The sequence below is a fragment of the Dermochelys coriacea genome, chromosome 9 (assembly GCF_009764565.3).
Source record: "Dermochelys coriacea isolate rDerCor1 chromosome 9, rDerCor1.pri.v4, whole genome shotgun sequence".
Lineage (NCBI taxonomy): Eukaryota > Metazoa > Chordata > Testudines > Dermochelyidae > Dermochelys > Dermochelys coriacea.
The window spans coordinates 86,977,880-87,003,098 of NC_050076.1; the positions used below are offsets into that span (position 1 = coordinate 86,977,880).

General features: G+C 42.8%; 1 protein-coding gene across 6 annotated transcripts in view; it reads left to right on the plus strand.

Annotated features, from left to right (window-relative positions):
• Positions 1 to 25,219, plus strand: part of LOC119861876 (synaptotagmin-like protein 4) — a 67,771-nt gene that overhangs the window by 27,818 nt on the left and 14,734 nt on the right. For all 6 annotated transcript variants that reach the window (XR_006274250.1, XM_043492359.1, XM_038417604.2 and 3 more), the window contains 12 exons: positions 2,196 to 2,347; positions 7,892 to 8,003; positions 10,006 to 10,099; positions 10,549 to 10,630; positions 11,225 to 12,343; positions 13,847 to 13,945; positions 16,430 to 16,521; positions 17,309 to 17,410; positions 19,327 to 19,496; positions 21,605 to 21,707; positions 23,557 to 23,718; positions 24,580 to 24,658. Coding sequence is in view for 5 of the 6 variants with exons in the window: in XM_043492359.1 (XP_043348294.1) it covers positions 2,196 to 2,347; positions 7,892 to 8,003; positions 10,006 to 10,099; positions 10,549 to 10,630; positions 11,225 to 12,343; positions 13,847 to 13,945; positions 16,430 to 16,521; positions 17,309 to 17,410; positions 19,327 to 19,496; positions 21,605 to 21,707; positions 23,557 to 23,718; positions 24,580 to 24,658 (2,366 nt within the window). In the remaining variant the exon portion in view is untranslated. The remainder of the gene's footprint in view (positions 1 to 2,195; positions 2,348 to 7,891; positions 8,004 to 10,005; positions 10,100 to 10,548; positions 10,631 to 11,224; positions 12,344 to 13,846; positions 13,946 to 16,429; positions 16,522 to 17,308; positions 17,411 to 19,326; positions 19,497 to 21,604; positions 21,708 to 23,556; positions 23,719 to 24,579; positions 24,659 to 25,219) is intronic.

Below are 25,219 nucleotides of genomic sequence, written 5' to 3' on the forward strand. Positions count from 1 at the left end.
AGGTCCACCTGCTGCTGCTTCACTGTAAATAAGGCAAGCTGTTCATAACTATTAAATGATACATTGGGCAGCTGTGGAAATAACTATTTTTTTGTGGTTTGTGCTTCCCTGGTCAAGGGTCACCATCCGTCACTGGGCTGGAGATTTTTGTTTAAGATGTGAAGCTACAAAGTTGCTTCGCCATCCTTCACCCTCCTAGACATCTCCTGGGATAAAGAGAGTAGCTTCAGTTGCCGGAAAGAGACCTCAAAGTTCTGCTGTTAGTTTAAGCCTTTATAACCCATCCCTTTATGTCCGGAGGGTGTTTGCACCAAACACCATATTCAAACGCAACAGCGTTTCCATGCAGGGTCATGACCTGTGTACCGAAGAGCAGGCACCTCCAACCCTTTAGTGTTAGTTTAATAGCATCTTTAATTTCATTCATAAATAGTCATTGTTGCTCATATTGTGAGCATCACACTTTGACTCTCTGTTTGTAACACAGTGATTTTTAGTCTTTGAGGGTAGTTATGCAGGCTTCCGCGAAAGCAAGACAAAAGTATCAGATTTTTAGTCTGGTGTTTTGTTTATAAAAGTATAAAAGTATTTACTGTGTCTCTGTCCTTTTTCCAATATTAAAGAAACTACCATAAGGAAACAGAGGTTCACTGTCGATTGTGTTTTAAAAAATCGTGTGCAGAAGTGTCGCCCAATATGGGTCCAGCAGGTAATCTTGCTCTGCAGGTAATCCTATTGAAATGAATGGGACAACTCAAGAAGTAAAGGTTTACTCACTGTGAGTACGGATGGCAACATCTGGTCCATAGTTGTTCACCTGCTGCCTATGTATACAAGTTACCCTGCTGCCTACAGAAGTTTTATTAAAATATGCATTTCCTGCTAAGAGGGATGATGATCTTGGTCTTAACTAGTTATGGACAGTTATGGACTAATGAATAGTTGCCAGTTGGCTGGGCCAGAGAGCTATAAAATTGGAGAGAGAGTAGACTACAGTATGTTCCAATGAATAAAATACTGATTGGGTGAGTTTTAAACAGGAAACACAGAAGCCTACAGTATTAGAACATCTAAATGTGATGTACCTGCAGCTGTATTCCCTTAGGCTGTGATCTCAATTAATCCACAATTTAAGCAGGAATAGGGTGGGTCTGTAACTGAATGGGAGACCATCTAGGATTATGCACTTCATGCAGAAAATGTTTTTGGTGATTCAGTGGATGGCACTCTTCCCTCTCGACCAGAACTGAACCAGTGCCCTGGCTAGGCAAGTGGAAGCAGCTGAGTTGTAAAACCAGGTTCCTGTCCCCTTGCAGTCATGCATGATCCTGTGGCACATTTAGTAAGAGCAGAGGTTTTTTTAAGCCCAGTGTCTTTCCTGAATTCCCTCATAAGTAATTATATTCAGCCCCCCTAAATTCCCCTGCTTGGTCAACTGGGTGTGGTATTCTTCACCTCCTGTCCTTAATTTTTAAATCAGCTGCTATGATCCATCCTGGCCACATTTCAGTGGGATAGAAGTGATTTCTACCTCACAGGAAGGGTTTTTTTGGGGTGGGGTGTGGTGCGGAATAATGTTTGTAAGGGAGCCCTGGAGATCCTCTATATGGAAGGCGAAAAGTATTAGTATTATCAGCAGGTTTCCATTTTGGAAATACATTTAAAAAATCCCATGTTAGGCTGGGTTTTAAATAAATAAAAAAAACCCTCTAAGAATATCTGACTTTCACATGTAGAGTGTTTTGGATACTGTATGAGGCTTTGGATACTTCGTTGGGGAAAAAAAAAAGTTTTTTCTCCTGCTGATAATAGCTCATCTTAATTAATTAGCCTCTTACTCCACTTTTTCATGTTCTCTGTATGTATATTTATATCTTCTTACTATTTGTTCCATTCTATGCATCCGATGAAGTAGGCTGTAGCTCAGAAGAGTTTATGTTCAAATAAATTTGTTAATCTCTAAGGTGCCACAATTACTCCTGTTCTTTTTGCGGATACAGACTAACACGGCTGTTACTCTGAAACCGGTGTTGAGAATACTGTGTGAGGCTTTATAAAGTCTCGGTGAGCTCAGTCAGCTGGAGTCAGGGTTCCTACATGATTTCTGGCCAGCATCAGTAAAATATTTGTGAATATAGTGTATTTTTAGTGCATCACTTGTTTGGGGTTTTTTTTTTATTTTGTTTGATTTTTAGACGATTACAAGGCTCTCTCAAGGATGAAAAGAAGAAAAAGTTTGTGACTGGTGAATGGTTTAATGAAGTGAAGGCAAAACGTTTTCAAGAGGAATTAGAGGGGCCAGACCTGCTTCGAGCATCCATTAGCAAGAAAAAGGAGAAACAGGAAAGTAAGTACATTACTTCGCATCACTTTGCAATCTGCTTGTAACCAGAAAAAGGTGAGCCCCAGACACTGCATGGTGTGATTTCTAGGTGACATGCCTTTGGGGTACTAGCCTTTGTATACTTGACATTTACATTCCAACAGGGGTTTTGTGAACTGTTTTCAGTACTAGGAAATATAACCATATGCATTAGGGCTTACAAGTGAGATTTACGCTGCTGCAGAGATCAAGTGCACTTGATCCCTGTTTTGGGGAAGTAGCTAGGACTAAATGGTGCATAGTACCTGGCTTGGGTCCTCAGCACTGGGCTGCTGTTCACCATAAAAATGCAGCTTCAATAAACTGGGTCCAAAGGCCCCACAAGTGTTAGCAACAGGAAATCCTTTTAGAAATGGCTTAATTAGTGTGCCTTCTCCAGACACAGCTAGTGGGGACCAGAGGCAGGTGACTTGTGCTGAAGACCTTCTATTTTACCACAACCTGAAAATGTGTTTTACTGTTTCTGGTGTGATTTCACTTTGACTGAGTAGCGGGAATGGGAATAATGTACTGTATGCTGTTTGTTAGATAGACTGAGGAAACCCAAGATTAGTGGCATGGTTTCTCCACATCTCCCGACCTCACCATCCTTTCTTATTAAATTATGGATTTTTGTAAGGTATTTATTCCTCTAGTGGCACTTACGGATCCCAGCTGAGATCAGGGCCCAATAACACAATGCATATCAAGAGACAGTCCCTGCCCTGAAGAGTTTACAATCTAAATCTACAGTCATGTATGCAGTAAATGTAATGTCAATGTGAGTTAGGACCAGCTTATCCTCTCCACTTCCCCAAGTAGAGGGGACAGAGTCCTGGTGCTTCTCAGTTCAGTAGAGATGAGTGCTTCCTCCTTGGCATCATTCCTCTCTTTCCCTCAACCCTGAGGACACTCTGGTGCCCGGCAGGGCTCAGATGTGTGACGGGTGGGCTGGAAGTGATGGCTGCTCTTCATGGCATTGTTCTCTCCCACTTCAGTCCCACGGGACTCTACAGAGCACAATAAGTCAGCGCTGTGGCCATCACTATTACCTTGCCAAGGTTCCTCCTCCAGGATGTGAACCATCCCTCAGATGTGGGGTTCAGATGTCAGGGAGGGAGCGGGAAGGGAGTTGCCTCAGGGCTTCCATATGGACAGCTGCCTCTTTCCTCATGCTCTCTGCCACTTCTGCTGGAGGGGGAATCCTTGCCCCTCTAACAAGAGAAGGACAAGGCAACTCAGCAGATCTAATCGCCTACAAGGGAACAACAAAGTGTGCTGAGACAGTGCTGAAAATATCTGACTAGCACCAAAGCAAGGGTGTGTCTGGGACCATGCACTAATTCCAAGATTCACTGTAGTTCATTTGACACGCATGTATAAATTCATCATTGTATATGGAACAGAACAAATCTCCTGTGACTGCTAAGGGCACTGAAGAGAATAGTGTGGTCCTTTGTGAGATGGGTAGGGCTGTGCATTGAGTCCAAATATAACCAGCCTGCATTTGGCACTTTTTACTGAACACTTGTGAGAAAATAATACTGGGGATGATTCACATCCAGTTCTGATGAATATGAGCCAAGTAAGACTAGGCAGAAACGCTGTGAGACTGTATGCCAGTCTTGTGCAATCTGCAGATTTAATTGTTTTGCTAGGGTGGGAAATCACAGATATACAGACATGCCTGATTAAGTATTGGCTCCAGCAGATTCCAGGAAGTCATGGTCCTGATGGCAATCTTTGATTAGAGCTGCCAAAGTTTTCAGTGATATACTTGTGCTTTGGTCTTTTGCAGAACCCAGGTTGTCACCTTCCAATTTTTCAAAATTATCTATAGTGTTGCTCCATCTGACTTCATATCCACCTATTCTCCATACTGGGCTCCTTCTGCATTTCCTTCTTGATACGCTCCAGGAGAGAGGGTTGCTCTTTCCTTTGCGCTATTCCAACATCCCTAGCACCAGCGGAGTTTGGTCCCCAAAGGAAAAGTGTCATAGACTACATGTGACTTGTACTTTTCCAAGTCGAGTTCTTTCATCTCACTTCATAACAATGCTCAGAGCTTTACAACAGGATTCAGAGCCCTAGACTCATGCACATTGTACAAAGACAAAGGCTGTGTCTTTGCTTGTGTGTTTTGATCAATATTTGTTTAAACAGGACATTGCAAATGCTGATAAACTTTCATATTGGTTATTTTTGTGGTTAAACTTTGCCCTTTCTTCCTTCTCCCATTTTCTTTCTTCCCCTTCCTCCTTGTTTCTATTTCTAATCTGCGACTGATTTCAAATCACTGGAGCAGCATATGACTTTATTATTTCCAAATAGAATTTCTCCTATTAACCTTCCCACTGCCATTCTATAGGTTATGGGACAAAGGTCAGGCACTGGAGCCATTATTTCTATTAAAGGCTTCTTTTAGTAGTAGCCAGATGATAAATTCCCCTATCAGATTACTGTGTATTAATGTATTAGCCAATTGCTCTCAGTTGTAAGTGGCAAATAGTGATCTCACCAACACTGGTGTGATTCTGTTGTCGATGAAGTTACACCATAATGACTCTGGTGTCATTGAGAGCAGAACCTAGCCTATGCAATTAAGTAGGACTAGACTTTCTCAGAATGGGACATACCCTACAGCTTATGTGGAGTCTGAAATCGGTGAGATAAGGGCATTCAATTGCTTGTCTTTATTCTTCCCTCTGGAGATCAGAATTGTTCACCCTGCCATCAGTTCTTAAGTCTGATTGGAAGAGGTAGGTGTTTATTTAACAAGATTAGTGTGATGCTTCTATGAGTCTAGGGCTCTGAATCCTGATTTAAAGTTCTGAGCATTGTTTATTAAGAGATAAGAGAGAACCTCTACTTGGAAAGGTCCTACCAGCTGGACACTGAAGTCCCTTCTATCCTTAGCTGCTACCAAAGGGAAATAGAAGAGGAAATTTTTAAAGTCTAAAAAATCCTAACAGCCCTACTACAAGCAGAGTTTGGACTCCAAAGGAAAAGTGCCAGAGACTCCATATCCTCTGGGGACTTTCACTATTGCTGTTCGACATGGAAGATGCTCTAATACTGTGGTGATCGGCAGCAGCATAAAGCCCTAAAGGAGACAGATTATATATAGCTATATATATTATAGCTTGGCATTTAGTGAATTTCCCAGGTCCTGGAGATAACTAGTTTTTAAATCCTGGGAGGAATGTGATGGTAAATGTGTGCCTACAGTCAGCTGTTTTATCTTATTCTCAGACTAGGGAATTTCATTAATTTATTGATAATTTCTTTGTTCTTTATCCTATAACAATCAATATATGACAAACAAACAAAACACCTACTTGAGCAGCCAGTTCTTTTCCCTGCCAGTGCAGGATGGTTCCCTATAGTACAATTTCATCTTGTGTCAAATGCAGGTCTGTATTTTAACACAATAAGGAAGAGATAGCTGATGTAACAGTTGAAGCATTAGAGCCATATGATTAAGCCATACCTATGTATTTTTCTTTTAAAGAAATAGCTAGGCAAGCTAAACTGGTTGAACAACAGTTAATTCAGCGTGGAACTTGCCTCTCACTGTATCTGTTCTTAAAGTTACCAAGGCCACTTTACTGGCTTTCATGGGTTTTAATACCCTGACAACCTGTTTGTAATTAAAAAAACAATTATGATTGTTGATTTGACGGAGAAATCTAGATGGTCAGTATGAGAATACATGAAGACCTCAAAGTGCTCAGCTGGCAACAGTGCGAATATAATGCGATGGGTTTCATTGTGAGTTGCAAAGTGAATGCAACTGTAGTTGTCGAGGCCTCTCATGGCTTGAATAGGCCAAGTATAAATGTGAGAGGTTTTTGTGTTTGCCCCCTCTTCTTCTGGTTCCAGAACAGTAACCTGTTTGTGTCTTGCTATCTCAGGTGCAAGAATTTTAGGGTGGAGGAGGAGGAAGCTCTTGCTTCTTTTTTACATACACTGCTTGTCATTTGCCAGGTCTCAGCATGTGCGCAGCCAACAGGAGACTTCTTACCATGTCACAGCTCTGTGGCTTTTCTTGGTACATTTAAATGCTACTACTTGTGCCGTTCTCTGAAAAAAATTATGTAAAAATGGAGAGACACAGTGGGTGAGGCTACATGACACTGCATGTGTAAAAATGACACATTCTTACCTACAGGGAGCAGACCACTGAATGTGGGTTATATCTGCTCACGTTATTCCTGTAAGAATGGCAGAACCACATCCTCTCTAGGAAAGTTCTGGTTTGTGCATCACCAACAGAACTGTTGTTTAAATTCCAATTGTGGGGGCCATATTCTGCCCTCATTTACACCTGTACAATCCAGATGAAGACAACAGAGTTATAGATGCAGGTGAGGATAGAATTTGGCCTGCAGAATCTTTGACATGTGATAATGCACAGATTTTTCAGATCTTAGAAATGTAGGTGATGCCATATTGGCTTTGATAGTCATCCACCTGGTCCAGTGATTGGTTTGACAGTGAACAGCACCAGATGCTTCCAAGGAAGTTGCAATAATCCCGGTGGATGCAGTAAGCAGCTGTATCATAACCTGTCCATAGAGAGTTTCTCTGCTGTTTGACCCACGTCTTTGCAAACCAATAGCTGAACAGCCAGGGGTACCACATTTTATAATGTGGTATATCGGGCCTTTGAACAGGAGCCCTTGCATGGTCTGTTTCATACAATATAATCTAAAGAGTCCTGGCAGGTTTAGTAACAGGTACATTGTCTCTGTGCAATAGACCTTGCTGGCTGGTGAATAAATATATTTAGATACCAAGTAGCTTCTATTGCTCAGAACCAAGTTGACTTTTTCATCCCTGTTTGAGAGTTTAACCCTTTTTGTTGTACAGTAGATATATTTGACAGTTGAGTTTCTAAGGCAGCTTTTGTACCCTGACATGTTGCTTTAAATGTTACTGTCTTCTCTTGTTTTTTTTTCCTGTCGGTTGGTTCAGTAAAACTCAGAAGACACAGCTTAGCCCTGTGCCAGTACAAACAATAGGGATCTCCTTTTATTAACTCGATTGGCCACCTCCTCTGTTTGCCAAGATCAGATGACTTTGAGTCAAAACAGGAAATAGCTGAATTCAAATCCTGGAATGGATTAACTTTATTGACCACCACTGCAGTGTCCTTTAAGGTTTATAGCTGGCTTGACTGCTTCTGTCATTAGTAGAGTTATTAGCCAGGTCTGTTTACCCTGAGAAATCACAGGGGGCTGGGACATGCTTTTGACAATGCTGCTTTTGAAAGGGGGGTGGGTGGGTGTGTGTGTGTGTGTCTTTTGCACTCTATCCACCCCCATTGAAACCTGCAGATCTTTTGAGCGAGAAAGTGGGAGTGGAGAGCCAGCCAGCCTGCCTCTCTATCAATTACCCTGAGTTAAATTCACGGTTTAGCTCTGGTATGAATCATTTAACAAGTGTTTGCTTGCACCAAAATAAAACACAGCGGCTGTCACAGTTTTAATTAAATGTCATTTCCCAATCCCCTATGTTATATAATAGATGAACCTAATGAACACATCCGGCAGAGCCTGGAAGGCAGAGCAGCTTCACTGCCATCAGACGCAACCAGTCCTCTCTTCCCTGAACTCACTCCTGACTTTGGAGCCGAGAGGTAACTGACAAAGGACAACAGTTTCAGTGCTGCATATTGGCTACACAGACTTTCCATTATTGTTCATGAAAATTAAACGTAACAAGCAAGATCCCAGTTCTTTAACTGAGCCTTTGGTTACTAAGGGATATCTTTAACAATTCCTTGAAAAGTATTTTCATATTAACCTCCCTTAATAAATATCTGGTAATATGTTTATTCTATCAAGGCTTTTCCTGCATGATTTGATAGGGGGCCAGCAAAAAGGCAGCAATGGCCAATCTCAGAATATTATTGATAACTTTTCAGATAAATGGTGGTTTTATATTTGTTTAACATTTTGCAGCTGAGCATCATTAACAAAAGAAGCTGTTTTGGGAACATTGCTCATTTCTTGGCAGTTCCTTGCCACCCCTTTTAACAATTCAGTACGCCTCATCATAGCTTGATTGGGCAAACATACTCCATCAAAGTACAAGCAAAGTGGTGATTGCCTTTAGTATTAATAAGCTCTGGATAAACCATTAAAATATTTGCATTTCTGTTTGTTGCTCCCATCTCATTTGCATTTTGGTCAGCAAAATGAGAAATCATTCTTAGAAACAGGAAGGCAATGAATTGTTAAACATGTGGCACAACGATGCAGCCATGCTCAATTCAGTTTATCAGGGAGATTGTTTAATAAAGGACACAGTCTAAAAGCGTTTCCTTGCAGAAGGATGTTCTCTGTGTACTTTCTTTGGCAGTACAGAAGTACTCTAAATTTCATTTGAGCCAAATCCTCAAATCCTCAGGGTTTTACTCTGTTTTTCCTGGTCCTCATTTGGGCAAAAGTCCCCTGGGAGTCAAACCTGAACACTGAAATTGCTGTATTGGATCTGACTAGCAGTCAGGAAGTTCACCATGCTGTCTTTGATGTTGGCCAGAACTGTCCAAGAAAGGGGCAAGCAATCATATAGCCTAGTCATGGGGAAGCTTCTTCCTAACCTGCAGGTAGTTAGCAATCGACTTATTCCTTGAAGCATTTATATTCCATAGGATTTGTTTTTATCCTGTCCAATATAATTGTGGCTGTTCCCATTGTCTGTATAAATGTCTAAACCCCACTAAGCTTTTGGACAGAAATGAGGAAGAGCTGGGGGCCCAATCATAGCCATTGCCTCCCAGAACCAGGTCTAGAAGGGCCTCCCTCTCCTGTGCAGAAAAGGTCATCTGCCTCTCTGGCAGCATTATGTCTGGAGAGCCAGGTCTGAGCAGCAGATTGCACTAGCTGGGCTGGGAAGGAGTGGGCATTGAGGGGTGGGAGGAAATACACATTGATGCCTCCATTTAAGACGAGGTTTCAGGAAAGTTTTCAGCTAGGGACGGCACGGCAGAGTGACTCCATTGAAGTCTCAGTGCCAGGTGGTAGGGAGGGATGGAGGGCTAGCTGACAAAGACCAATGCAGTGGCATGGGGCCTTCTCACAGATGGTTCTGGTCTCCTGTGACTCCTCAGGGGACAGCTAGGAAATATGAGGGTCTTAGGAGATGGACCCACCATCTGTTCTGCACCAGTGCCAATCCTACCCCTCTAATGGAACATATCGGGAGGGAGATTCCACTGGAGGAATCTCCATAGTTTTTTATTCCCTCGGGTTTTCCTGCAGAAGGGGAAAATCTGACCCCATGGAAAGCTGGGGATTTGTCCCTCTATTTTTATTGAGAGACATCTCTAAAGGCCCTATTGACTGCAATGGGAGAGTTGTCAGTATAACCCAGAGTTGAGGGTCAGCCCCTTTATCATGTACCAAGCCATTCCACATGCTTATGAAGGAAATAAATGAAGCCACTGATTCTGGATAATCTGAGCAGTGAGGTGTCAGCATAAAGAGCAGACACACTATGAAAGTAACAAAAGTAGCTCAACAGAACTGAGCAGGCATGAAAGGTTAGGTCACCCTGAAAAATCTCCCCACAAAATGTGCCTTCACATTTGATGTTGGAATCTACATCTTTGCTAAGGCATCTCTCATCTTCTGCAGATCCAGTACAACTGCTTTGGATTCTTCAGAGGAACATAAAACCTTGCCAAAGCCAAAACCAAGACACATCATGCTGCCACCCTCATCAAATGAGGTAGTGTACATGCAGCCTCTATATTTTGCTTGATTATCCTTGGGGTCGGTACGTAGCCTATGCCAATTGCTACCGGCTTAGTGAGAGACCTGAAGGGCTCTGAAGGCTGGCTTCTTGATGTTTATGCTGAGATACAAGACAATGTCTTTCCAGTTTTTATAGTGTTTAAGGCCAGAAGGCACCACCCAATCATCTAGTCTGACCTTGTATCACAAATTACTAAGCCCCACCCAGCTTTCCCTGTATTGAGCCCAATAGCCCAACCTAGACTAGACTAAAGTATTAAAGCCCTCTGGAGACTAAACGATTATGTGCCATAAGCAGAGAACAGGATGTACTAAGGTGCACCAATGCCTGACTCCTCTACAATGGCAGAAAATTGATCTGGTGAGAGAGACCCAGATGTTTTGCCAGTTCATATACACTGATAGGGTTTATTTTCCCTGCAGAGATCGAGTGTAAATGATATCTTGCCAGGAGAGAGCAATGCTGGAATAAGTACAACAAACTACTGGCAGATGTCTGAAAAAGGTAAGGGTTTTTCGTTGTTTATTCAGCAATATGACTTTTATTATGCAGCATAGAAGGCATCTAGGTACAAAGCATTGCTTGGTGTGTATGATGAAGGGCAGTTCTTACCTCAGCACCTAGGAATGGGTTTCCTGAAACGCACAAACATTAACCCTCTAGCACATTATATCAAAGACAGGAAGCAGGGAGAGAAACCCTATGACTAAATCTTCTTTTGGATCCCCCAGTGTGTCATATATTGTCTGTTTGGCTTGTAAACTCCTCAGGGTAAGGACTGGTCTTCTGTCTCTTGAACAGCACTAAGCACACTGTTAGGGCATCACAAATAGTGCATATGAATAATATCTAAATAGGGTCAAAGCTGTGACAGCAGTGCTGTTTACCTTGCCTCAGGGGAGAAACTAGAGCTGGGTGGGTTTTTGAATTTTTTGTTTTGGAAACTTCAAAATTTGAGGGCGGAGGAAAGGGGAGGGAAGAAATGCTGGGCACTTCTCCAAAATTTTCTCCCTTTCTTTTTAATCAGCTGTAGCACAAACCTTCTGCTGAGGTGTTGTTCGAGCTCTTGGAATAGGCTGTGAATGTTTGTTTTTGTAGGTCATGAAGTACCTCCATCGCCTGCCAAGCTCTCAGAAGAGGATATGGTTCAGTCCAGTTATTCTTCTGGGGTGGAGGTTCCTGATGTGCTCAGTGGCACCCCAGAAATGCAGAAAGCTCCCTCCATAGACACTAATATTGCCAGCAAGATACCAGTCAAGAGGAAAGCAAGCAAAGGCCTGTTCAGGTCAGAGACTCCTGTGAATCCCACAGAGCAGACTGAGGGCAGTCATGCAAAGAGAGAGTCACTTAAAAGCTCAAAATCTCTGTCTGGAGAGGAAGACAACAATCTGGTTCTGAAGCAAGGAGCCAACTATACCATCTTTTCCATGAGCCATAAAGATGAGGAAATCGGCCTAGATCATGAACAGTTCAAGAACCTGAGGAACTTTTGGGAGAAAGGTGCTGATACTGTAGTAGCAGTTAATGTTTCAGAGGAGTCCTTTGAAAAGCCCAGCGTGGTAGAGTCAAATGGGAGACCGTTCATATTGAGTCGCTCTCTCTCTGTACAGTCTAATCAAAGCCAAAATGGTGAAGAAAAGTCCAATGTCTCCATGAAAACCAGAATTCCCTACAAAAGAACAGTAACTTTCTCTTCTAGTGAAGATGAACCGTGCTACATAGCCCATTCAAGGAAGGTCTCTGCCTCCTCTATGGCCAGGTCTACATATGGCAAGAGCAAAGGGGCTGTGGTTGCTAGAAATAATTCATTGACTGAAAGTAATGGGAGGCAGGAGGAGGAGAGAAAGGCACAACGCTGCTTGAGGAGATCCAAACTGCCTGTGCGAGTGCCTTCAATCAAAATAGAATCGCCCACGAAAGAGGGGCCAAGCAGCACATTTGAACCAGAAACGCCTGCCGATGAGTATGTCATGCCTGAAGAAAGCAGGCGCAAAGTGAACTCATTGGCGAGTAGGATTCAGATATTAATAGAACCTGTACATTCAGACAGTGATAATGATAGAGATAAAAGGTCTGATTTGGGCATTCAAGAAAACATGGAAACTAATGGAGAGCTGCCTGAGGCTAAGACACGTGAGCCTGCAGAAAACCTAATGTCCAAGGAACCAACCACGGAGAGAGAAGCGATTCAAGGAACTGACTCGGCTGTATTCTCAGGTATTGAGAACTCCAACTACATCCCCAATGAAGTCCTAATAAGTAGGTTTTTTCCTACTTCCCTGCATATTCTCTTCCTGAAGGCCCTTTTTCCCTCCCCCTTTACTTCCTGCATAAAGTTTTTGCGCTTATGAAATGTGCCAGGATAACAGCTTTGGAGATTCACAAGTCCTCTGTTTGGCCACAGGTTTGTTGTAGAATGGGCAATAGTGCTGAACAATTCCCTCACATCACCCCACCAATGGACCTAATCTATGATTTGGAGTCACCTAATCTGAGACTGAACTGTGCTCATCCAGTCTGCTCATGCCACTCTCTCTCTCTCTGGAGGCTGCCATTAGAGAGCTTTTATCCAGAGAATTCATGTTAATTCGGTACCCAGAGGGATGCATGTCCTTGTATAAGGCCTTTGGGTTTATTACAGGAAACTTTTGTTCTTTCCATTGAAGTGTTGCTAGAAATATCAGACACCAGGTGCCTAATTTAGTGCGGTGGTTATTTGGATTTTTTGCTTTGGTGATATGGAGGTGATATTCTCTCCATCAGGAATTGGATTGAGGCCACCAAAGAGTGTTCAGATGCTAATGACTTTTGGGTATTTCTCAGGCCTCCAAGATTTTATCCACAATTAAACTTGTGCACAAAATTGCAGCCACAAATAATTGCACTGCCATTCTTCATCTCTCTGGATTTTTATACCCTGCTCCTCCTCATGGTAATGTTGCTTTGCTATGCCTAACTGCCTGAGGTGTGAGTTTGCCCCCCAGCAGCACCCATTGAGGCATGTAAGGAAAGTGAATTGTGCCAGCGTGTAATGGAAGGTGGAAAAACAGTACTTGCAATACTGGAGCCGTTTTTCTTAAAACGTGGGCTAGCTTCCTATGGACAGAAGTGGAAGGCTTCCTAGCCACCTTCTACTTTTATCATGGTCTAGAACAGTATCAAGTTAGGATCTAATTAAAAACATTTTCTTTAAACTTCACCTGCCCTTGTTTTCAAGTATTGCTGCCATGTCATGGCTTAGTCCCTATTTCTCCCAACATAGAAACACCAAATTGCACTTTCAGTTAATAGAAGTGTTCGATGTAGGTACCAGGCAATTTTTCAAAGATATATTTAAATTTCTTTGACTATGTTTTGTTATCACAGGAATGATCCTGCCAGGTGGTGTATGTTGTGTGGGAAGCTTTGTGCCTGTGATGGTCTGTTATGGGGACTAGGTTAATCTTTAATCGTTTGCCTTTTCCATGATGGAGATACATTTTTGTTTTGTTTTGGGGGAGATTTTTCAAAGGCACAAATGGCTGTTAGATACCTGCCTCCCACTGAGAGTCAGGTGCCTAAACTGCCATGTGTGCTTTTCAATCTCCTGCTTTGTTTGATCCAGTTAGTGTCCTAATTATTTAATTAACATGCCGACAGTGAGACCCACAAGCCCTGGATCTATTGTTTCTTTTTATTCATTTGCTTATTTTGGTGCTTTGGTGTTTAATTTTATTTCAGAAGAAGGCGGGGATCAATCCTCTGATGCCATGAGTCTGGCACGAGCGAATAGCATTAATCTAGCCAAGAGCATGGTGAACATTTACGCAACCAGTGAGAGTGAGTAATGTCTTTGTTTCCCCTTGTGTTACATTTTCATAAACTCATACTTTCGGCCTGGATCTTGCAGCCATTGGGTTCTTGTATGGGGACTAAGCAAAGAATGTTTCATCATCAAATTAGAAAGCTGATTCACACCCAGTAAACTTCTAACTAAATTGATGTTTATCTTTGGCTTGTCATACATTCTTCTAGGTGAAACCTTGGGAGCTTCAGGGGGTTGGTGAAAAAGCCATAACTTGGCTGTCTGTGCACTGCAGTCCAATCAGTGGCATAATGGGGTTGGGACTATAGCAGAATACGGATCTGCTGGCTGCAGTCTCTGTGTTGGGAGAGGCTGGAAGAGGTGATGCTGCAGTAGTGGTTCTAGACTGGCTGCACCAGGTCCCTACATGCTGCACAGCTCAGTTATTTGGCCTTTGCACAAAGGATCAGGATTTCAGCCTCTATTTTAAGATTGCTATGGAGTTTTGTTCAGAGCCATAAGCCCTGAAGGTAGCAAAACCAATTATGTAGTGTTGTTTTGATGTAATTTGTTTGCAAAATAATAAACCTGGAGGGAGGGTTGGAATCAGCAACTTATTGTGTTTACTCCAGTTTAGAGGTAAAAATGACTTGTAGGTTTCTATACTACTGAGAGAGTGCTTGGGCCCTTTGATCATTGTAGCTTGGTAGGGTGTATTGGCCTTCATGACTGAAATGTTTTGTGTGTGTATAATCTTAAAATCAAGCCCATTGTTTTAGAAAGGGGTTAGTCATTCGAAAGAAAAGTTAAACAAGGATCAAATTGATTTTATTTAAGTTGGTTGTTTAAATGCCTAACCCTCTTTTTAAGAAAAAAGAAAAGGAGTACTTGTGGCACCTGAGAGACTAACAAATTTATTAGAGCATTATCTGTGCGAGTTTTTTCATGAAGTTGACAGATTTCCACTCTATACGGCTAAATTCAGTGCCTTGCATAATGACAGGTTTCAGAGTAGCAGCCGTGTTAGTCTGTATTCGCAAAAAGAAAAGGAGTACTTGTGGCACCTTAGAGACGAATACAGACTAACACGGCTGCTACTCTGAAACCTGTCATTATGCAAGGCACTGAATTTAGCCGTATAGAGTGGAAATCTGTCAACTTCATGAAAAAACTCGCACAGATAATGCTCTAATAAATTTGTTAGTCTCTAAGGTGCCACAAGTACTCCTTTTCTTTTTGCGAATACAGACTAACACGGCTGCTACTCTGAAACCTGTCATTATGCAAGGCACTGAATTTAGCCGTATAGAGTGGAAATCTGTCAACTTCATGAAAAAACTCGCACAGATAATGCTCTAATAAATTTGTTAGTCTCTAAGGTGACACAAGTACTCCTTTTCTTTTTGCGAATACAGACTAACACGGCTGCTACTCTGAAACCTCTTTTTAAGGTGGCACATTTTTAAAACACAACAGGCTTTTTTTTTTTCTTCCCCCTCCCTTGTTTGTTTAATTTTGGAGTTTGGATCTTCCCCCTGAGATGTTGCACATGTTCTGAAAAAACAGCTAGTCGGTGCCAACGCTGTAACTGGGGATTTTTTAATGTTAATAAGAGTCTGTGCATACCATGTATTTGAAGACTGACCAAAATCTCAGGACGAAGTTTTGCTCCAGTTACACCGGTGTAAAGCAGGAGGAACTGAGTAAAGTCAGTGGAGTTTGCCTGATTTACACTAGTTGACTGGGAGCAGAACTTGTTGTTCGATGTTAGTGACCAACATCACTCTTCTTAACAATAATTAAAAAGTGAGATGACTTTCCCCCCATATCTCATGCAGCATCAAGATCAAATTAGATCATAATAATGAATTTGATAATTTATGATCTGATTCAAAGCCCACTGAAATCGATGGGATTCTTCCCATGGATTTCAGTGGGCTTTGGATCAGGTATCTACATAATTAGAAAGAGAAAGCTGGATTCAAAATAAGCATCTGTCTGTTTTTATCAAAAGTATTGGAAGGAGAGTGTATACAACTCCTAAATTGTAGTTGTATCCAAATGCTTAGTGATTTTTTGCAAACCGTGAATGCTGCATGCAATACACTGAGATGAAAATATCAGTAATTTTGTTTTTGTGTTTATATTCTATCCTAAATTAACAAGGAGATAACTGTTGTTCAGACTGAAGACAGTAAGTGACGCACAATTCTTTAGGCTAATATTTAAATTAAATTAGCCACTAGAGGGAGTTTACACACTCTGACAAATATAATGAAAACTCATTGAAATACTTTTGAGCTATTTTCAGGGATACAATTCAACTTATAGGGCTAAATTCAGATGTGAAGTAAGTGGGTAGAATTCCAGTGACTTCCAAGATCATTTCCCTAGGTCATCCCAAGCCCTGTGTACAGTACATGCCACAGTTAATGGAAACTGGTTCTGTCTTCATTATGTTTTCCTGTCTCAGCCTATCGGACAACTTGTTGCCTTTTTTCCCCCATTTGTGCCTACAGCGTACAATAAGCCGCAAATGATAACTCATCAACTTCTTGAGCCTGAACGAACCAAAGAGCTGAGCAGATCCTCCCCTGTCCTTCTATCTGAGGTAGGAGTGTGCGTGTAGCCCAAACTCCACCAACTTTAATATGAATAACATGTTTAACATCTCAGTAAAATACATGGTTGCAAATGCTCTTTTTAAGTGTTGATAGAACCATAAACTCTGGAGATAAAACTGGAGCACTCCCAGGGCTGGCCTTATGGGGTGCTGTGGTCAGTGGGGCACTGTGGTCAAGAAGCAAGGAGCAGGGCAGGTCCAGGGTGCGAGGCCGCAGAAGGGAGCTTGGGGCAACGGGGTGGGGAAGGCAGCGAGTGCCGGGTGGGGAGCCTGGGGAGGCAGTAAGGATAGGGGGTGGGGTGGGGTAGGGAGGCAGTGGGGGTCGGGGGGGGGTGGAGCCTGGGGAGGCAGTGGGGCCCTGGGATGACAAAATGCAAGTTTGCTCAGGGTGCCATTTTCCCTAAAGCCAGCCCTGAATAATCCTAAACTGGGCCTTAGGTTTGGGAGATTGAATCAAAAATCCTTTTTAACAGAACTAGTCCTAAAGGATACCGAGGACTTCTCCTTGGTCATTCTCCTCCAAGGCATAACATTGTGGTGATCTCTTCAGCAAGGGAGATTGCATGCCACTCCATTGGTTGTCAATTAATGATGATCTTTCAGTCAGACAGAGGGAATATCCCTGAGGAGACTCCCTGCACTACATTCCTTTTAAACCTTCTTCTAACCTGCGTCCGTCTCTAATGGGAGTCTGCTGAGCTATTGGTTTTTTGTGCATAGTGCTTCAGAGTGCTCGCACCGCAGTGTTTAAAGATGCCTGTTACTTTCTGCACAGACGGAATCGGACACTGCTTCAGAAATCAGCTTCCAGTTTAACAGACACAAAAAGACTCCTAGCATTGGCAGCCACTCCTCTGACATGGCATCAGTCTCTTCGGTAGGTACTTAATGGGCTCATCGTGCTAAAAAGAGGTTTTGCGGTAGGATGCAGTGATGCTGCATTTAGCGCTGGTGCTATGGCACCTGGAGTCTCCCATTATTTCTGGGCATTATGTTACTGTGAGGAGGAGGATTACTGTAGAGATTGTATTTTGTTTTTATTATTTATGCATGTATGTTATAATTTGTGTCTAGAGGCCCATCCAAGATCAAGGTCCCATTGTGCTAGGTGTTATGCAAACACAGAATAAGAAACAATCTCTGCTCCAAGCTATTTACTGTCTAAATAGAGAAAACTGACGATGTGGTGAGAAAGGAAGGATTATTACCCTGGTTTTATGGCTGGAGATCTGAGGCACAGATTAAGTGACTTGCTCATGGACACACAGGACATATGTGACAGAACTGGGAACCAAACTCCGATCTCCTGAGTCCCAGGCAAGTGCCCCAACAGCAAGATCATCTTTCCGTTGTCAACAAATTGGAGGGAGTTCAGAGAAGCACAATAAAAGTGGGACTAAGGGAACTGATCTGAGGGAAGATTACATGATCTAAATATATTTAGCTAGGTGAAGAGAGGAGTATGGGGAAGGTATGTTGGGTGGGATTTTTAAAAACTGCCCAAGTGAGTTCAGGAGCTTTCAACAGGTCTTTTGTGTCTAACTTACTACGGTGCTTTAGAAAATCCAACTCTAAACTCTCTGCTGGGGTAAGCCAGTGCAGCACCTTATTAGGGCAGTGAAATTGGCTCCAAAAACTGAGAGGAAATATTTAGGGGATTCCTGAGGGGTAATGAAATGAAGTCAAGAAGGGAGAAAGGGGAAGCTGAATAACAGGGAAAACTCCCTATAAAATGGGAGTGAAATATTGCCCAGGGGTGTTGTGAAGGTTAATGACTTGCTTTGTGTCCTGCAATGCCATCAACATATGCCTTCAATGAATCAAAGTAATTGGTGTAATAGAACTTACCCCTTTGCTTGTGTTTTATTTCTGCCTAATCACCTACTCCTATTGAAGGCAATGGGATGGGTTGTGGGGTTTTTTTTTGTTTTTTGTTTTTTAAATGCAGGCCTAAAGCCAGTGAGCATTTGTACAGCAGTGTTTGTGATGCAGAAGACTATGTAGGTGTCTAGCTATCCATTTCTCTGTGCAGATGCACAATTTGTACGTGCAGTCCTGGCAACCAGGCACACAAAGGAATGTATCTCACGGAACATCAGCTCCTCAGGGCAGGGGTTTTGTCTGCCTCTTTTGTACAGCAACATACACATTGAGAGTGCTTCAACAATGTAGTAACAATGGGGCTAATCCTGAGGTTCTTGCTCAGTTTTTCATCAGTCCTTACTCAGGTAGGGCATTCCCTGGCATCGGTGGGAATCAACCTGAATTAAAAACTGCATAACGATTGAGTAAGGAACTTTGGGATTTGGCCCAATAATTGTAGATTTACATGCAAGGAATTCTGGTAGTCTCAATTTATTTCTGTTCTGAAAAACCCAATGGTGATATTGGGTTAGAATAACAGACAGCTGTCCTTTTGTGTGCTGGGGTAAAATGGCTCATTCGGTCCGCCATGGTCAGGAGACCCAGCTACTCTCATTCTCACAGAGCGCTTTGAGGTCTCAGGATGAAAAAAAATTCTGTGTCATTTGGTGAATTCAGACATCCAGTACTTAATAGCATGGCCCTGAAAGAGTATTCCCATCTGCACCTGGCCCACACTCCACAAGGACTTGATCCCACAGCCCTTACTCACATGAATTGGGCCTGTGTTATGTTGGTACCCAGGAGCCAGCTAAGATCAAGTACAGAATTTTTACAGCGTGTTTTGCTGTGAATGTACTTTGTTGCTTTTCCCAGCATAATGAGGCTGCCTACCTTATTAGCACTAACCTTGCTCTTCTGCCTGGACAGGTAAGTGGTAGCGTTCTCAGCGTCTACAGTGGTGATTTTGGGAGTGTGGATGCACAAGGGACTGTTCAGTTTGCTCTGGATTATGATGAGAAAAACCGAGAATTCCAGATTTATGTTTCCCAGTGCAAGGACCTGGCTGTGGTGGATGAGAAGAAAGGCAGATCTGACCCGTGAGTGAGGCTTATTTGTTTTGGTTTTATTTCTAATTTGCCTGATCATTTTCCCTAGGGGATTCTTGCTTTACCTGTTTAATGTTTTCTGTTTAGAAATGTATTGGTTTCCTCCCTCCCTCCTCCAGGTTTCTCTCGTTGGCTTGGCAGTACTGCCTTACTGGCTACCGGCCCTACACTCACTGGAATTGATAAGGGATTTGCCACTGACTTAAATTTGAATGGGGTTTTGAAACTTCAGGCCCTGGTCATGACCAGGGCCTGAGCACCTGGAATTCCTGTTGAAGACAATAGGGGATATGGGTGCCAATGTTCCCTCTAATTTTTTACATCCATGTGCGGAATGAATTTTGCTATGTGCACCAATATGGTGGTGAGGTGTGGCAGGGGTGAGGCTGAGGGGTTTGGAGTGTGGGAGGGGGCTCAGGGCTGGGGCAGAGGGTTGGGGTGCAATGGGGGATGAGGGTTTCAGCTGGGAGTGTGGGCTCTGGGGTGGGGCCAGGGATAAGGTGTTTGGGGTGCAAGCTGCACCAGGGCTGCGGCAGGGAGACAGGACTCCCCCCCAGCCCTCTCTCGCCGCAGCAGCTCTGAAGCTGGGACTGGGGGAGAGGCACCTCTCCCCACCTGCTTGATAGCCTGTTGTGCAGCTTAGAGGAAACTTAGATGGGTGTATGATACCCTTATGATCAGACTCTTGTTTATTTTGGTTCTTAGAGACCTTTGGCATGTAGTGGCAAAAACCCCATCACAACATTGCAAACACATATTTGTGGATGTCCGCGACAGTTTTCCATCATGTGAAGCTGAAAAGGATAATCTCCCTTGTTACCTTTATAGGACCTTCAGTGGATGTCTTCTGGATCTACAGCATAGGACAAAACACATAGTACAATTTGCGGGGAGGGGGAAATTTTAAGAAACACCTTTGGTGTGATGCACAAGTAATACACTGCAGTAGCAAACTTTGAATTTAGAAATGTGTACGTTCCTTTTGGTGTAGAGGTGCCCCATACACTGAAATGAAATCTATCTGCATATGTGGCCCCATTGCCGTAGTATCTGAATGACTTGCAAACATTAATAAATTATCCTGTGAGGCAGGGGAGAATTATTAATCTCCATTTCACTGATGGGGAGCTGCGGCACAGAGACGGAATGACTTCACTAGGAGTTTGAAGCAGAGCTGGGAATTGAACCCAGGTCCATTAATCCAGTACCCTATCTGTGTGATCATCCTCTGTCACCCAAGCAATAATTTACAAATTTCCCTCACACCTATGTGCCATAATCCTGACCTGGAGGTATTACTTCTGGGAGCAAAAGGGTGGTTCCTTTCTCAGGCAAATTCCAAAAACTGTATTGGCATGACAAGCTAGACAGGCATTTCCAAAGCATAAAGCATTCAGAAGATCTCACATCCCTCACCTTAAGTCTGCTGGAGATCAATACAGATAATAGAGCATTTGTCTAGGATGGAACTTCACAGTATATTTTGGGTATATTCTGTGTCCATTTTGTGCCTTATCAATGCTTGGCCTCTCTGTGGAGAATCCCTAAAAAAGAGCACTTTAGTCCTAATTGTAAGGATGGTTCTTCTGTTGTGGATGCTTCTCCACTAGCAATTGGATGGTTTCAGACGGTGATAGCTTCTGATTACCACCAACACAGTTCGGACTCAAACATGGTGGCAGGTTCAGTCCCCTTGAGTCATCCCAGCTCTCCTCCTGTCTTCTCTTATTTCACCCGTGCACAATGTCACTGTGATCTTGCACATACAGATATCTTACGGTATGACAGCTGATCCACTACCCCATTTACTGTTACAGAAAATGGTCTTTAATGCTTTCTAAATCATTACCAGTTTTACATATTGGCTGGGGAGCCACTTGCTTCTGGTTACATTAGAGTTCATCCATCTCCACTGAATGATTTATAACTTCATGCAGAAGCCAAGTTAATATTCTAACCGGTTTCTTAGTTTTGGTTCCATATTGTCAACTGCAGGTCTTTTGTTAGCATAAATTCCATGTAACCGTTCAGAAATCTCCCGTTTGTTGGAGCATTGCAGTGTGGAATGTTACTCAGCTGGAGTTCTTTTTTTTTTCCAGGTATGTCAAAACTTACCTGCTCCCAGACAAAGCTAGAATGGGCAAGAGAAAAACCTCGGTGAAGAAGAGAACAGTGAATCCCATTTACAACGAAGTGTTAAGAGTAAGAACATTTTTGATGAGCTTTATTCTAGCACACCTGGATCTTGCTGGCAACACCAGGTCTGATCCTTAAAGTGCCGAGCACTTGCAAGCCCCTGTTGACTTCACTCAGAATTCTGGGTACTCCTAACCTCTTTGGATCTGGCCCTCAAGCTTGGTGTCCCCTGCAATGTCACCCTGCCCTGGTCTAAGCAGGCTACCTCCATGACTGAGAAGATAGCCCAGCCACCATGCACATTCATGCTTTGACCTCTAGGGTGAGGCTGCCAGCAAGGATACTATATTGGGTTTTGTGATGTGGATAGATAACTAGAAGGCCTATTCAGCTCACAAACGCAACATTGGATAAAACTAACTTTCTGTGTGCATTCTGGTGAATGTTAGTTCTTTATAAATGGTAACTACTGAAGTGTCACATCCACTTTTATGAGGTGGGTAATTATTATTAAACCCTCATGGACTGAGGAAATTAAGACAGGTAAAGTGACTTGACCAAGACCACAGAGTGAGACCTGTTAAAACTGGGATGAGTGGTTGGGTTTTGTGCGGGGGTGCTGGCTGGTGCTGTTGGTCTGTGATATACAGGAAAGCAGACTAGATCTGTTGGTTCCCTTCTGCTCTTAACACTGGCAGCTTAGCAAAGGACCCTGCTCATGTGTAGGTACTGGCTTGGAGGGAGCTTGTGGTAGTGACCCTTGTGCCGTCAGTAATGTCCAGGGTGGCACTGTTCCCACTGTATAAATAGGTCTGGGATCCTCCAAAATTTCAAGGGACTTGTGTGTGAGGGTTTTACAGACCCCAAAGTCTGGGGAGGAGCGGGGTAGGGAAGGAGAAGGGGTGGCTTGCAGATAACCTCAGATCTTTTGGAAAAATCAGTGGCCGGTATCCAGCCCTGTTGTTTGGGTTACACTTTCAAGGCTCTTTGCAAGAACAAGAGGTTTTCAAACTTACTTTAAACAAATGCAAAAAAAGTGGCGATTAGCTAAAACCTTTCTTAATTCCCAAAATCAGAGAATTGAGATGTTGCCAACCCTCACGACTTTATCATGAGACTCATGATAATTCGGTGGATTTCTTAAAGCCACAGGTGCTGGAGGTCTGTGATAATATGAGAATCTCTGCTTTCTCTTAAAGGCAAAAAACTTTAGCTGGTTGCGAAGGAAAATTTGAAAATATAAAAGCAGAGGACCAATAAAAAGACCCCCAAATGTATATTCTCTCTCTACAAATCTCATGGCTTTTAAAGCTAATCTTATATATATTTATTGGGAGGACTGACTCATGATTTTTGAATGCTTAGGGTTGGGATTGGAAGAGGGAGTTTTAATGAGTTCTGAGAGCCCCTGTGACCAGCTGTGTCTGAGCTATTTATTTCCTCTATCCTGCACTGGCTACCATTCATAACATAGGAATATGTGGCATTCACCACTATGATCTTACTGATGAGAGCTCTAAGGATTAATTAAAATAAAAAATCATTTATAATAATTCTTATAAATGTATTGGGGCATCCTTATAAAAACAGAAGTCATTGTTTCCCTCTCCCAGAAAAAGGCATTAGCAATATCCGAATCAAGTATGAAGCAGCACAAGGCTAGGCTGACATGGGATTTATAATTTTCCAAAGAAGGGGGCCCAATCCTTTGAAATAAGCATTGAGTGGGTGTCTTTTGGTTTGTTTTCGGTAGATTCTTTCTTTCTTTCTTTCTTTCTTTGGGCTAGACTGAGACAGGTTATTATTTTGTGTTTGCAATGATAAAAAAAAGCTAGGTCTATCCTAAAATTATATTTAACATTCAGACAAAAGCAAAATATTTTGAGCAGTCCAACCCTCTCTTTCTCCTCTCTAGTATAAAATAGAGAAAATGGTGTTGCTGATCCAAAAATTAAATCTTTCCGTGTGGCACAATGACCCACTAGGACGTAACAGCTTCTTGGGAGAGATAGAAATAGACCTAGCTAGCTGGGATTGGAGCAACAAGAAACTCAACTGGTACATGCTGAAGCCACGGGTAAGTATGTCTCAGCTGGTATCCTACTAATTTATTAATTATGACTGAGAATTTCTGATGTGAATATTTTATCAAAATATTAAAGAACTCAATATCTTAAGTAATAGCTTGACAAAATGGCACAGTGCCAAAGAAAGGACACAGCGCTCCACCTGGAAATGGGGCCTTTGGGGCCAGAGTGGGGCATTCGTTGCAAAGTTACTGTAACTGCCCAATGGAAACCTGGGATCTGTTAGTGCCTCATCTGATCTCTAACTGCCAAGTAGGTAGAGAGGCAAGGCCCAAACCATGTGGCAATTTCTAGGTCGAAGGCAACAGCTTACGTTGCACTTGGAAATTAATTGGAAGGCGGTCCAGACGAAGGCAAAACAAAAAGTGTCATTCCATTTCTCTGTTTTCTTCACATACTGCATGGAGGAGAAAGTTATTGGAACATCTCAAGGCTACAGCTTCTTTCCTTCTATAACTAGGCATTGCAGACCCTGACAGTCAGATAACTTGGATATCAAGTGACGATGGACTTGTTGGTGCCTCCCTGTTGAGATGCCCAGTTTGAGATCCCTTTCAAGAGGCCTGATTTTCAGAAAGTGATGAACACCTGCCCTCTGAAAAATCAAGCCCCTTTAATGTGTCTCAAACTTGATTAATAAAATCACGAACCAATTTTGGGCTTTTGGGTTCTCACACTCCAAGTGAGGAAGCAAAGCCTCAGAGTGAAGAGCCCTCCCCCGGGAACAGACTGCCCCAGCCATGAATACCTAGGACTATCTGTTTGAACATCCCTACTGCTCGTAAATGCTGCAGTGTATTTTAGGCTAAACATGCGCTTGTATTAGCACATCTTGGATCTTTCTTTTTCAGAGCCTTTCTGCCATTAATGGTGTGGATCATCGAGGAGTGATGAATCTGTCTATTAAATATGTCCCACCAGGAAGCTTAGGTAAAATATATTTTATACATTAAGAATAAATATTGCCTGTGCCTACAGGGCATGCAGCTTGCAACCCAGTCTATTTAAGGCCTGATTAAAGGATAATCTCATTAGAGCAAGAGATAGTCTTTGTGATTAGCGTGACTAAAGAGCCGCAGGTGCTTTGTACTTCAGTTTGCAGGTTGTGTATGGTTTGTGCTCAGCTCCGGGTTAGACAGGAGCCTTGGTCTCACTCATCAGTGCACTTTGCCCACAGTTTTAAGACAGCCATGCTGGCAAGCTCTGAATGGAGCCCTGTTTAGACTTTCTCCACCATGGGGGCTGGTCGCTGCAACATGGGGTGTTATGGAGGGAAAGGGGATGGAAATCGTTCTGCGTTAGTCTTGGGCAGAGATGAACTCCCAGGACAGGGGCACTTGCAGGCTGAAACGTTGTACAGAGGCTCTGTAACAAAAGGAAACATTCATTAGCCAGGGGACTATAGTCTGCTTGGACCTCTGATAGGGTCCAAAGGAAATCTTTCTCTGAAGTGGGAAGAAGCAGTGTGGGTGAGCACTAGGACAACAGCAG